General features: G+C 40.0%; 1 protein-coding gene across 5 annotated transcripts in view; it reads right to left on the reverse strand.

Annotated features, from left to right (window-relative positions):
* LOC143301944 (glyoxylate reductase/hydroxypyruvate reductase-like) overlaps positions 1-14,004 on the reverse strand; it is a 37,707-nt gene extending 23,703 nt beyond the window's left edge. For 4 of the 5 annotated variants that reach the window (XM_076616403.1, XM_076616404.1, XM_076616406.1 and 1 more), the window contains exons 1-4: positions 13,660-14,004; positions 10,923-11,093; positions 9,137-9,424; positions 8,281-8,340 (exon numbers count right to left, since the gene is read on the reverse strand). In XM_076616403.1, the coding sequence (XP_076472518.1) occupies positions 8,281-8,340; positions 9,137-9,424; positions 10,923-11,093; positions 13,660-13,864 (724 nt within the window). In that variant the 5' untranslated portion in view covers positions 13,865-14,004. The remainder of the gene's footprint in view (positions 1-8,280; positions 8,341-9,136; positions 9,425-10,922; positions 11,094-13,659) is intronic. The other variant, XM_076616408.1, reaches the window with a different exon arrangement.
* Between the last annotated feature and the right edge of the window lie 479 nt (positions 14,005-14,483).

Below are 14,483 nucleotides of genomic sequence, written 5' to 3' on the forward strand. Positions count from 1 at the left end.
GAATGTTCGTGAAGGGAGACATTTGTTCTTTAGCTAATAGTGTCCAAAAAGACCTGTCTCTATCTTCTGCTACAAATTTGGATGCCCATTTTGCAAGAAACATCCTTTGTTGGTGTTCCACGTTTATCATATTCAAGCCACCTTCTTCTAATTTTAGATTAAGCACGCTTCTCTTTATCTTTTCGAAAGCCTTTTTATTGTTGTATTTGCGTTTCCATAGGAATCTGTATACGATACTGTTGATGTAATTTAGAGTTATTTTAGGTATAGCCAACGCTTGCAAGATATATGAGAGCTGTGACAGAAGCAGGGTTTTTGCCAGTATTATTTTACCATATAGTGAAGGATTCCTGCGTTCCCATGTCTTTATTATCCTCAGGATGTTTTCGATTTTTTCTGACCAGTTTTCTTTGATTAGCGATGCCTCTATAGAGGCCGAAAAGTAGACTCCCAAGATTTTCAGTTTTCCGTTTATCATTGGGATTTCGTCAACCTTCCCGCTTTCATTTTTCTTTGTACCAAGCCATATACCTTTCGATTTTAGCTTATTCAATTTTAGACCAGAGAATTCTTCAAACTGTTCGACAATTTGGATCGCTAGTTTAATGTCTCTTTCGTTTTTCATTGTTAATGTTGTATCATCTGCGAATTGTTTGACTTTTGTTGTTGCTTTGATGGAACCACTTCGAACAGAGATTCCTTTTATATCCTGGTTATTCCGGATTTTAATTGCAAGGATCTCAACAGCAATTATAAAAAGCATAGGGCTCAGTGGACAACCTTGTCTTATTCCTCGTTCCGCAGGAAACCATTCAGATAGCCAACCTCCATTATGGATGCAACTCTCTGATTGACTCATCGCGGTTGTGATGAAATGTATAAATTTTGGGCCGAAATTGAAGATGCTGAGTGCCTCCGTGATACATTTTTTGGATAGAGTATCGAAGGCCTTGGAAAAATCTAGCGCTACTAGTGCACCAGCCTGATTTGTTTTATCTATATATGAAGTAAGATCATCAATAAGCCTTAGATGAGAAGTTATATTTCTGCCTTTTATAAAACCTACCTGATCGTCATTTATTATCTGCTTTATTACCTTTTGCAGACGTTTAGCGAGAGCTTTTGTGTAAATCTTATAATCTGTGTTCGTCAATGTAATCGGTCTATAATTACTTAAGTTATTCTTGTCCAGATTTTGACCTTTATGTAATAGTGTAATCACGCCCTTCTTTAACGAATAAGGAAGTCGTCCATTTTGGACAGATGAAAAAATGCAATTGAAGTAAGGCATTTTTAGTCTTTCCCAAAAGTGTAGGTAGAACGAAGGGGTTAATCCATCAATGCCTGGGGCAGAGTCTTTATTTAGAGTCTGGAGGGCCTGTGTGAATTCTTCTATAGACAAATCTACATCGCACAGTTCTCGTTCGTCATGAGAAAGAGTTGGAAATGACTCGTTTCTGAGGAAATGTTGTGTCAAACTTCGGTTTTGCGATCTGCCCTTCTTTTCTTTGTATAGGTTTTGGTAAAAACATTTAATTTCGTTTATAATTTCTGATGGATTTTCCGTAGTTCGATTATCAAGTTTCAGTGACGATATTATATTTGTTGTTCCCCGGTTTCTTTCCATATTAAGGAAGTATTTTGTATTTTTTTCTCCTTCCTCAATCCATTTCATTCGTGACCTAACTTGGGCTCCCCTTGCTCGGTGCATTTCCTGCATTTCAATCTCTCTTTTCTTTTGCTGTATTCGCTGTTGTATCATTTTATTTTGTGGATCCCCACTTAGAGTGTTTTCTAGTTCTGTTAGTTGCTTTAACTTTTCATTTGGGTCTTTTTTTTCCTTGCATTTGCCGATAGCATATTGTATACAGAAAGACTTTATTCTAACTTTCAGCATTTCCCATGCGGTTTCTGGATCGTTGTTATAATATTCATTGAAATGTTCATCAATTGTATTATTTATCTGATCTGTGAAGCCTTTATCATTCAAAAGTGTTGAGTTGAATTTCCAGTACCCCGTTCCTCTTTGGAAGTTATTTAGCTTTACGGTGACTGTAACAAGTCTATGGTCTGATTGTGGGAACGTTTCAATATTCGCCTCTTTGATTTTCGTCTTAGCAATGGCATCACAAAAGATATAATCTATTCTTCTGGCAGTGAAAGGGTTGGGTCGTGACCACGTGTAAGCCACTGTGTCTGGGTGTTGGGATCGCCATGCATCATGCAGGTCTAAACTGGCTACCATTTCCGTGAGCGACTGAATTTCTCTTTCAGCATGTTGTAATCCTGATATATTATCAATTTCGTTCAGAGCAATGTTGAAATCACCGTTTACCCATATATGATCTGATTCACTATCCTGTAGCACTGCTGTGAGCTGTGTAATAAAGGCTACTTTCTCTGCCGTGGTATTTGGTGCATAGCAGTTGATAATTGTGTGTAGTTTATCTTTCATACTAACTTGAAGACTTAATATTCTGCTGGTGGAATGTTTTAGGTCCATATTATCATAATGTAGCTTTTTACTTATAAGAGTAAGGAGACCATTACTTTTTGTTGTTCCTACACTGTAAAAAATATCTCCATGCCACTCTCTTTTAATTTGGGAAGCTAAATCTTCTGTAATATATGTCTCTTGTAGGCAGATTATATCTAATTTCCTTTCTCTCAAGTATTTGAACAAGGCCATTCTTTTTAGCTTATTTCGGAGCCCTCTAACGTTCAAAGTTCCGATGCTAATTTCGTTAGCCATTGAAGTGGTAACATCACATCAAAAATCGTTGTTCATTCAATCATAAAGTCCGTAAAACATAGCCGGGGTCGTGGTGGGGGAAGACATGGAGAGAACACCGGTGATATCAGGTATCACCCATGGCGCTGTTTGCTGCTGGTGGCTCCGTTCTTTCATTGCTGTCTCCCGTTTCCTTTAGTTTCTGCGAGAAGAAATCCTCAATCCGCGAGCGGCGAAGATTACTCCTCTCCTCCTCCGAAGACTGGCTGCGTCTTCTCTTTGTTGTGCTGTGTGAGCGTGAGCGCTGCGTGTTGTTCCTTTCCTCTGGCACTGCTCTCCTGCTCGCGGCAGGCGAGGGCTCATGTGTGGCAGCATCGTTCTCACTCTCTTCCTGCACACTGCTTGGTTGAGCACACCTCTCTGTGGTGTGTTGTGTGTTTGCCTGGGAGTGGGAGTGGGGTGGTGGTTTGCACACAGGATCCCCCCTCTTGTGCCCTTCAACACCACATGAGATACACACAACTTGGTTGGGACATTCTGCCGCAACGTGTCCCACTGTTAAACATTTATTACACTTTTTCTGTTGTCCCTGCTTTTGTTCTTTATGGTATATTCCGGCATGGAAGATGCCAACTTTTATTTTGGGGGGTAGAGGTTCTTTTGGGGTGGAGATAATCACAAATCTCCTCCCCGTTTCCCATTTTGTCAATTGCCCGCTTTTGTCTCTTGCGAGTTCGTTCTTTATAGGCGATCGAATTTCTGAGCCTATCTTTTTCAGCGCCGTTTCAATGTCTTTGTTTCCACAATGCAGTGGGATGTCTGAAATCCAGACTTTGGTGGCTGGTTTTTCCTCGCCGTCACTGTCACTGAAGGCAAAAGGGTTCTTGTCCAACAAATTTATGTGTATTCCACTTAATTCAATGCCCTCTATCAGCAGTTTGTCTCTGAATTGTTTTTGTTGCGGGTAAAGGCGCCACAAACCTCTAATGCGTTGAGCACCTCTGATGGTGCCTCTACCCGTGACTCTTTCTGCTGCTATACATAAGTCTATAGTGTCAGGCATGCCATTGAAGCTCGGCAGGGCTCTCGCCGTGACGAACACCGGCCCGCACTCCGTGTCCACCGCCATGGCGGAACACGTGGCTGGGCCTGGTATACACCACTGACAGCACTAACCCGCGGGCTCCTCACACTGAACACACTTGCACCACAAAATACGAACACAGGTGATACACCAGATCCACACAGACTGCAGGCGATGATTTTCCCAACAGGATGTCACTTCTAACACTTGAATAAAACACGATATTTAAATACTATTAAGAAAGGTACCTGCCGACGTCGGAGGTAAAACCGGAACTCTCTTCATTTTCACTTTCAATATTTGAACTTATCATTAAATACATTACTCACTGGCTGATAATAATACAACCAGCTGCAAAGATTAAAATATATATATATAAAAAGATACGCAAATAATGAAAGTAACAAAGCAGACCTTTCAGAAAAGAAACAGAAACATCAATTCATCGATATCCAATAAGGTTCAAGTTTCAGTTTGGGCATACTTGTGAATTGTGTTATCTGACAATTCAGTCTGGTAAACACATATTGCATACACAGCCAGTGTGCCACAGTTTGGCACTTTTCCATGAACTGAAGGTGCGCTCCAGTCATTTTCAGTGTCACTGATTATCCAGCCAACCACATAATGCAATATGAAACCAGTCAATACTGATCCACTAAAACCTTAAAAGAAAGAAATCTGGAAAAGAAAATTAAGTACAAGTGCAGTCACGTTCATCTGCATGAAGTAAGCTAATACATTCTTTTGATACTGAACTCTGACAATATCTTGCCAGGGGATTAAAAAAAAACAAAATCTGAACACACGCAAAAAAAACACACAAAAAAACAACAACAATAGTACACAAAACTATATAAAATACAGACATACAACAACAACAAAAAAATCCCCAGCAGGTGTCAACTTGTAAACGGTGGAAACAAGGATTCAGATATATAATCTGGTGGCAAGGGGAAGGCTCAAGGGCAGGCAGAAAAGAGCACTAGTTTTGTAAAGTTCCAGGCTTGACATTCAAGACATTGATGATGCGCATGTTGATGCAGAAGACACTGATGATGATGTGCATGTTGATGCAAATGACGACATTGATGATGATATGCATGTTGATGCACACACATATATATGTGTCGAAAATATGTTCAAAAATTGAGGTATGTGTTGAAAATCATACTGGTGTGAATGATGGTGACTATGCATTCAGCGCTTCACACGGCACTCAACCAGTCTGTAATTTGTGTTTATCTAATTGTAGGTGATGTCCATCTGTCAGCTGTGATGGATGCTGGAGCTTGCAGCAACATTATGGACAGACAGACATAGGAAATGCTGAAGAGAAAGCAAGTCAAATGGACATCACAGTAAACAAGTAACAGAAAACTCTTTGCTTGTGGTAAAGACAAGCCATTATCTGTACATAGTACCTTAGAAAAGGAACAAAATAAAAACAGGTGCTATTAAAAAGAAAGCTGTCACACTGCCTGGGAAAAGTGCAGAAAAGCTCAATGTGCTCAGGGTAGGACTGAAGAAGGAAATACATGCTTGTTCTGTGACAGAAAAACTAAAAAAGAAATCAAAATACAGACTTTTGTACAAAGGGCTGGGGAAACTGAAAAACAAACAAGTCAAGCTTCATGAAAAGAAGCAAAACCAGTTGTTCAGAAAGCACAAGACCCACTCCATTCAGTCTGAGACCGAACACTGAGAAGAAAATTGTGGAGTTTGAAGTGGCAGACATTAATGAACGAGCTGACAGTCCAACTTCATTCCTGAATCCAATTGTGGTAGTTCTGAAACCTAACGGTAACTGTAGACTCTGCATAGACATGCAACAAACAAATGAGACTAGAATGCGATCGTCTTCCAATTCCACAATTGAAGAAACACTTTTAGAGATGAATGGAAGCAAAGTATTCTCAAAATTAGATATCAATATGGGTTTTCATCAGCTGGAACTCCATTAGGCTTCTCGCCCAATCACAACTTTCGCCACACACACTGAGCTGTGCTGGTGCAAAAGACTGATGTTTGGTTAAACTTCTGCGCAACAAATGCAGCAGGATTGCCCAGGCAGTAGAAACACGACAGATGACATAATCATCTGTGCTGACTGTACAAGAACATATCAGAAGACTGGATAAAGTGCTGACAACACTGAAAGAAAATGGACTGACAATGAACAAAAAAAAGTGTGTGTACAGAATGAACTAACTTCAGTTCCTGGGATTTCTCTTATCTGATAAAAGAAAAGACCTGTCATCCACAAAGGTCAAAGCAGTCAAAATGCTGAAAGACCTAAATCAACGTCTGTGGCCAGAAGCTTTCTTGGACTTGTCAATTTCAGTATGCAATTTATTCCCAAACTCCTGACAAAGTCAGAAGCACTGTAAAAACCTGACGAGAAAAGGCACTGCATTCAAGAGGGGGCAGGAACAGGAAAAAGTGTTTTTCAGAACATTGAAAGATGACCCTGCGAAAGCAACTGAACAAGCATATTTGATCTGAAAGCACAGACAGGAATCACTGCTGATGCATGTAAAGTTGGTTTGGGTGCACTTTTGATTTAAACTTATAACGTGGTGATGGACCGATCTACTATGCGTGCCACCACCTCACTTATACTGAGCAAAGACATTATCAAACAGAAAAAGAAGTGTTAGCCACTTGAGTTCATATACTCGAAAAAGTCAAAACATCACTCGAAAAAGTCAAAACACCAGGCAGTCTCAAAGACTTCAATGTTGGAATTATACGTGGGCAAAAAACACTGAAGCCTGTGACAAAACAGATATGTAGATAAAAAATATGAACATGTGGATGCTGGAATGACATGTATCGTTTTCAAGGTTGTACTTATTCAAACGTATTTCAATTTGTGCCGTTTCATAGTGTTTTGACTTGGCATGTGTTGTGGGGTTGTTTATCACAGTTCCGGTAAATACTGGTAATTCAGTTGAGACGGTGTTAATTTTGGATATATTATTCCAGCCATGAGAACACAATGTTAGCTTTATGTTAGTCCAGTACATGTATGTATGTATGTGGAGTGATGACCAGGGGTAATGCGTCCACCCAGGAAACGAGAGAATCTGAGCGCGCTGGTTCAAATCAGGGCTCAGTCGCTGATATTTTCTCCCCCTGCACCAGACTTTGAGTGGTGGTCTGGACGCTAGTCATTCGGATGAGATGATAAACCGAGGTCCTGTGTGCAGCATGCACTTAGCGCACATAAAAGAACCCATGGCAACAAAATTGTCCCTAGCAAAATTATGTAGAAAAATCCACTTTGATAGGAAAAACAATTATAACTGCACACAGGAAAAAGTATTTTAAAATGGGTAGCGCTCTCAGTGTAGCGACACGCTCTCCCGGGGCCAGAGCAGCCTGAATTTCACAAAGAGAAATCTGTTGTGACAAAAAAAAAAGAGCAATACAATGCAATACAAATAAATATCTAACAAAAAATGAAAGAAAGGGCAAGGTTCAGAGTTAATACTTTTCATTATTTCATATTTGTGCTTTCAAATTTTGAAGTACATCTGTGTGTGAGAAATTTTGCTTTGAGTTTCAGATGCTTGTATGAGATAGGTTTCAAGTGTCTTCTGTTGTCTGGAATAATTGTTAGTGGTTGAGTCTTATCTGTGGAAGGTCTTAAATTAGTCACTTTACACTTCATTTTTTTAGGTTTTTATTTTTAAGGAAGAAAGGGGATTTCATGTTGTGTGCCTATGGAGTGTTGTATGCCTGTGACTATACCTCCGGCTAATGCATGTGTATTATGTGTGAGCATGTGTGTGTTACAAAGCGAGTGCATGTGTATTACATCGTGAGCATGTGTGTGAAGACAGCATTCTGATAGCTGGAGAAGAAGCCACACTGTCTCCTCCTTCTGTCTAAAACTTATGAACACTGAATATGGACTGGAGTTTTTATTAACAGCGGAGTGGAGACTGCACTGAACGCACTGCTAGAGCAGGTACTCATACTTCCTAGGTGCACATATAAAAAAAATGAAACGCGGTAAGAATACCCAATCATTAAGTACAGAAAAAGACCCCTAAAAAAAAAAAGACAAAAAAAAGACAATATTCTGGAAAAAACAACACCAATATAAACCATCAAGGCAGATGATGAGAAAGGAAGAGACAGAAAGAAAGAAAAGGAAACAGCCAGAGAGCGATAGAAAAGAGTACACTTTTTACACAGAATTTAAAGACGACAGATACTATTCATAACACTGAGATCCCCAGCATCCTCATGAAGGGATTCCCTGCTGTGTCACCAATTTGTAGAGACCGGCTGCAAGCTACCTTCATCTCAATGTTGGTCTCATGCATGCGCCTTGTTATGACAGTTAGCAGCAAGGATAGCTGTCATCTGGGAATGGATCATAGCTGCAATATGTAGCAGCTGCTCATGCAAACGGCTGCAGGTGTGTAACTGTTGTTTACAATCATGACAGTACCTTTTGGTTTCATATCTTCTGTAACACTGTTTACAGTCGTGACTGTATCTTCCAAAGATGCTGAAGGTGAAACAAAACAGTGTCATTCAAGGCAGCAACAACAACAAACCTGTACATTTACTATAATGTACATGGCCTCACACATATACTCCCAAAGCTGTCTGTAAGAGCAATAAAATCTCAGCTCTACACATTTATCAGTTCCAAAATGCTAAAACTAGGGCTATGGACATTAACTTTCACTTCTACTAAGCCACTGATAAGCAAAGTTAAATCTCCACTGTTTATATTGATCCTTTCAAAACTTCTAAAGCCACTACTAAAGCCAATGGCCTAACATGCTGGACATTTCATGCTGGCAACATAAGCACCTTCAACATCCATGTGGTGTCACTGAATGTAGATATCAATACATTTCTCTAAACTAATGGTACTTCACAACCAGTTATTTACCTGTCTAACTGGATTTTTACACATATTTTCATCATAGACAACCAGTCATTTACCTGTCCAACTGGATTTTTACACATATTTTCATCATAGACAAAGTTGTTCTTGTCATGCCTTTTAGCATCTATTTAATGCATGCTACAGCCACACACACACACACACACAGAGTTCCTCAGCTTATTATCGCATTGAAAGACTAACATCAAACCACCACTCAAGGTCTAATGGAGAGGGGGTGGTGGAGGAAAGAAACATGACTCGTGCTTGTGCCGGACTCACACCACAGACCAGGAATCTCACTTCCTAGGCATGAGGCTACCCTCACAAAGCCTTCCCTCCCACATACCCCCCATGAACACCCCCCCCAACCCCATACTTCTCCTTCCCAGCCGTCATCCACACTTACATTTGATGGTGGAGGGGGTAGCAGCACAGCAGATGCACACGATGTCGGACTGGGTGAGGAGGTCATCAAGTTTCTGCACTCGTTTAGCCCCGATGCTGGACCCAAACTCCTTCTCACACACGTCATAGTAGATGATCTCCTTGATGTTGAACGGTTTCAGGCGACGGGCGACGCCAAAGCCAACCCGTCCAAAGCCAACTATGCCCAGGGTCCTGCCGCCCATCTCAAAGCCACAGATCCACATGGGTTTCCACAGGCCCCACTCACCCCGCACCACCGCATCCATGCCTGCAATCACCACAGCACAGTATCAGTTCCTTGAGAAGGCGTCAATGTGTTCATACTTATCATATTTATTTATATAGTGCTGAATCTTGTGCAGAGACAAATCAAAGCACTTTCGCACCAGTCATTCAAACGCATGCATAGCTCTAAAACTGGAAAAAACTGAAGACAAGGAAGGGGCAGGGAAGGGAGGCTATTTTGGGAAGAGGTGGGTTTTAACCCTTTGAGCCCTGAGTTCCTGAGCAATTTTAACCCTTCTGCCTGAGCTCCTGAGCCAAACTTTGCAAATAATTGTTATTTAATGTGTCACGGCAGATATAAAAAGAGTGCCCTGACCACCGCTTTACCGGTGGTAGAGAAAAATGACATAATGCCTAGCCATCGGTTGAGCGGTGCATAAACACTTGTGTCGTGTTTTGCTATTGGTTGACATACTGAAATCGATCTTTTTTATCCAAACCACATGCACAAAACACAGTAAACAGGCGCGGCCATGTTGGTACTATGTTCGCTGACGTCAGAATATTACGGTTTTTCTGATTAGCTCTTCAATATAAGTCAACCAATAGCAAAACACGACACAAGTGTTTACGCACCGCTCAACCGGTGGCTAGGCATTATGTCATTTTTCTTTACCACCAGTAAAGCGGTGGTCAGGGCTCAAAGGATTAAGGCCAGACTTGAAAGAGCTGAGTGTGGAGACCTGACGAAGTAAAAGAGGAAGTTCATTCCAATTACAAGGTCCAGAGACAGAGAAAGAACAGCAGCCAACAGTCGAGTGTTTGAATCTGGGTATGCGTAAACAGAGTGGATCCGAAGCCGATCATAGAGAGTGAGATGGAGTGTAGAGGTGAAGGCAAATAAGTGTGAGAGTGTGTGTTTACTGTGTGTGTCAAGGTCTAAACTTTAGCAAACTTGTTTTCTCTAGTAATACTTTACAGTCATACCAATGACAGGTTGTAAGTCTTCCAGATTAAACCATAGTTCCAAATCAATGGTGATTTATTCCACTGAAGTTCTGGATCCAGAAAAAAATTATTAGGCTCTTCCCAGTTAGTTGCCTGAATGTTTATATTTGTTCACAACTGATCCTTTTCAATTCAGTAGCAGAAATTTTCTCTTTTACATCCCTTTCAATGTTTCATTCACAGTTACCCATACATGCAAATGTCTGGTGTAAAAGCGCTTTGATCTGACTCCACACAAGACTAAGCACTGTATCAGCATATGAATAAAATATCTATCATCAGTAGTACTCTTGTATTATACTGCATCACACTTTTGTAACAACAGATTACTCAGTGAAATTCAAGCAGCTCTCTTCAAAGAGAGTGTGCTGCTACAGTGAGAGCACCTCTGTTTTTTTCTGCCTGCAAGTGTATTTGTTTTCCAATCAAGGTTGATTTTTCCATATAAATTTGCCAGGGGCAACTCCTTTGTTGCCAGAGGAGCAGTGAACAGGATGGCATCATTTCAATAAGACATGACCCCCGGATCTCACCGTCCAGCGATCTCCTGGCCACAAGCAAAACCATAGTGACGGCAAACTCAGCAGCGCTGTCCGACGCCATGTCCGGGGTGTTGTACACTTGCACATTGCGCTTCTTGCACTCGGCCAGGTCAATGTGAGTCATGCCCGATGACACCGTTGAGATCACCTTCAGTTGGGATCCTGAAAAAGAAACCTTCAGAAATAAAAATAAACAAACAACATCATGAAGGAAAAAAACAACAAAAAAACACACCCAATGATAATAACAACAATAATAATAAAAACAGTTTTTTCACACTGCGCCTTCCATAAAGACACTAACGTATAAAGCTCAAGACACATTACTTGAGTGTACTATTACCCACCGAAAGTTACACAGAACGGTCAACTAGACACACCCACCAAAAGTTACACAGAATGGTCAACCACACAAATAAAAGCAAGATATAACCAATGCAAAAAGAGAAATTATACAAATATAAGTAAAACATTACATTCAGTTTTTTCTTTGAGGATAACCATCACACTGCCACTGCCTATTCGAGTATTCCTTAATAATAATATTCTGAAACAGAACAGCTTCAAACACTGCACAATACTATGAAAATAAAATGTCTCCCTGTTTTCCATGTTTTGATTGAATGTAAGCTCAGTTTTGCATATAGAGCTGACATGTATGTGTGCACTTGAAGCCTGACTGAATGACACAGGAAATGAATGACGAGCGCCTAAAGGCAGCTACTGTCAGTCAGCTCAACCCTTATACTGTTATAGGTAGCCTGTTGTGCACATGACTGTCTGTAAAGCACTTTTCAAATTTAGTCTCTGACGTAGTGCAGGTGCTATATGAGTTATATTATAACCATTGTCATCATTATAATAATCATACTTGAGCCAGGGTGTTAGACTAGTGGGGAAAAACAAAAGACCATAGCTACATGATCCCTGGCAGCTGAAACTGAAGGGCCTAAAATAGCAAAGACCACTGCCATTGGCAACTCAAACCATACAACAGGATATTCACATTAACTTTAGTTAAAACTTACATGCCACAAACACATCTATGTATTCTAACAAGAAACATATCTAAATGTGTGTGTGTGTGTGTGTGTGTGTGTGTGTGTGTGTGTGTGTGTGTGTGTGTGTGTGTGTGTAAGTGAAACTGAAAGCACATTAATGCACTCTGGTGAAAAAATGAACTACAGACATATTGTATTGAAACTGAATGACAATAACTTGAAAGAAACAAATACAAAAATATACAAGTAAAATATAAAAATGACTGAAATAATTGAAATGCGGAATATATTCATTTGATCAATGATGAATAAAAAAAAAAATTATAAAAAAAGGCTGCATGTGTGTCTTGTAAATACTGACTCAGTGACTGTGTCTGACTATATATATTATTCATGAAAATAATAGTTAATACCTGTAAAGAAACTAACACAAAAATAAACAATTAAAAAACAAACAAAAAACAATAATAATATTTTTTTAAATAAAGACTGGAATAAATGACTTGCTGACTATGCTCATCTAATTTAATTAAAAACATTTGCATTATGATGATTATCTCATAAACACAGTGTGTGACAGACTCAGTGACTGACTCAGACTAAATATAGGTCTTTCACAAACATATTACTGCAAATGTGTGCTGTGTAAGGTCAAAGTTCAAAGTGTTCAAGACCTCAACCATTCCTTACTTCCAGGCTCCTAGAACCCAGCCAAGCAAAATTATAAATAGGGGAGTCAGTTTTTAAAGCAAAACTACCTCAGCATTCTATTTTCACTGCCCCAAAAATATAGATCTTGTCTTACAATAATTTCACTGAGCACCCCTGAAAAAAGAGGGGGGGGAACATGCTACAAACAAAGCATATAGACCATCAAGGATTGCTTCCCTTCATATATGTTCTCTCAAAGTTGTGGTTTTTCAAACAAGGGAATGTGAGCCATCTCAGTAGTATTACCCTATTCACCTTTTATCCTGAATCCACTATATTGGGCATGTATGTGATGTGTACATTGTGTGCCCATGAGCATGAATGACTGAAAACCCATTTTGTGTGCCACCATTTTAGATGGCTGTGTGCACATTTTGACAGTTGTGTTCGTAATGCCCTTTTTTTAATGTCTCCAGTTATACACTGTGTGTGTGTGTGTGCATGTGCATGTGCATGCGTGCGTGCACATGCCTGCACATGTATGTGCATGTGTGCATGCACCTACATAGTTGGGATTGTGTGTGCATGTGTATTTGTGCAGATTTTCAGTACTGACCTGACATGGTTATAATTCATTTCTATTGCCTTCATAAAAAGAACGTGTTGATTTATCAAAATTATTGTTAAATCATACAAAACTAAAAGCCTGGGGTTTTTTTTGTTTTGTTTTTAATACTAAAAGGAAAAAAGGAAACAACTGGGTGGTGTCTTTGAATGGTGTCTTTTAGCCTATAGCCAAACATTTCTGTGATTCTGTGATTTGTCTCTACACAAGATTCAGCCCTATATAAATACTTATTATTATTATTATCTAACTGTAAAGTGTGTGAAATTCAACTTATTTTCTATGGCCATTAATTTCACATCAAATGGAAAATAATTACTTCAAAAACAAAAACCATACAGAAAATAATACACTGATCGTTATCACATGGCAAACACAACCGTTGGAAAAGAAAATGCAAACAAGTCACTCACACAAACAATTTAACTTCTGAATACTAAAATTTACATACCTGCTGCATCCAAAAATTCTCCGTCAATCTTGTCGGTAATGGTACAGAGAACGCCATGTGCCCCAGCAACGTTCTTTAACAATTCGTCTCTGGGTACCACGTTTTCGGATTCCCATGTCGAGATGTTGAGTTTGTCACTCTTCTTTTTCAAAACTGAGACTTCATCCTCTGGCAGTTTTCTCGTAATATAAACTTTAAAAGACATATTCGTACTTTTCTCAGAAAGCTAAGCTCTGCTTATGTGCTCTGCAACAGCGCGCCGGACTATCTCAAACCGAGAGCTTCGAGTTTTCACGCTTCCCTGGTGCAATGGTTGCAGACGATTGTAACAGCCGTCCTTTGCAGTGGGTGCAGCGTCCTCGTGACCTTGAGAGATCAAGGTCGTTTTATACACGTTCCGGGGCAGAGCAATGTCGAATCGTTGTTTCGTTTTCAGAGTAATGTAAATATGCTGTTTCATTGATACCCTAATCGCCCGTTTCATCAATACTGACGAGCTCTAAACACACACTGCTTGCGCTTACAGTAACATTTCATTCGGGCATCGTTATCTTCCACGTTTACAACAGTTTTCCCGGAAGCGAATAAGGTCATTCATGCGCATGGTGACCGGGTCAAGAATATAGCCTGGATTTGGGATGAGCTTGTCAACATCGAAACCGCACCCGTACATGAAGACGCGTGAACATCAAATAAATAAATTGAGTTTTACTGAAGAAATCATTATCGTTGTTTAATGAAGGGACGCCGCGCGCGCGCATGCTTGCCGGCGTAAGTGCTTCTGAGTGCACTAATGATATGTATGGCGCGCACACGCCTCTGAG

Source organism: Babylonia areolata, chromosome 28 (assembly GCF_041734735.1).
Source record: "Babylonia areolata isolate BAREFJ2019XMU chromosome 28, ASM4173473v1, whole genome shotgun sequence".
NCBI lineage: Eukaryota > Metazoa > Mollusca > Gastropoda > Neogastropoda > Buccinidae > Babylonia > Babylonia areolata.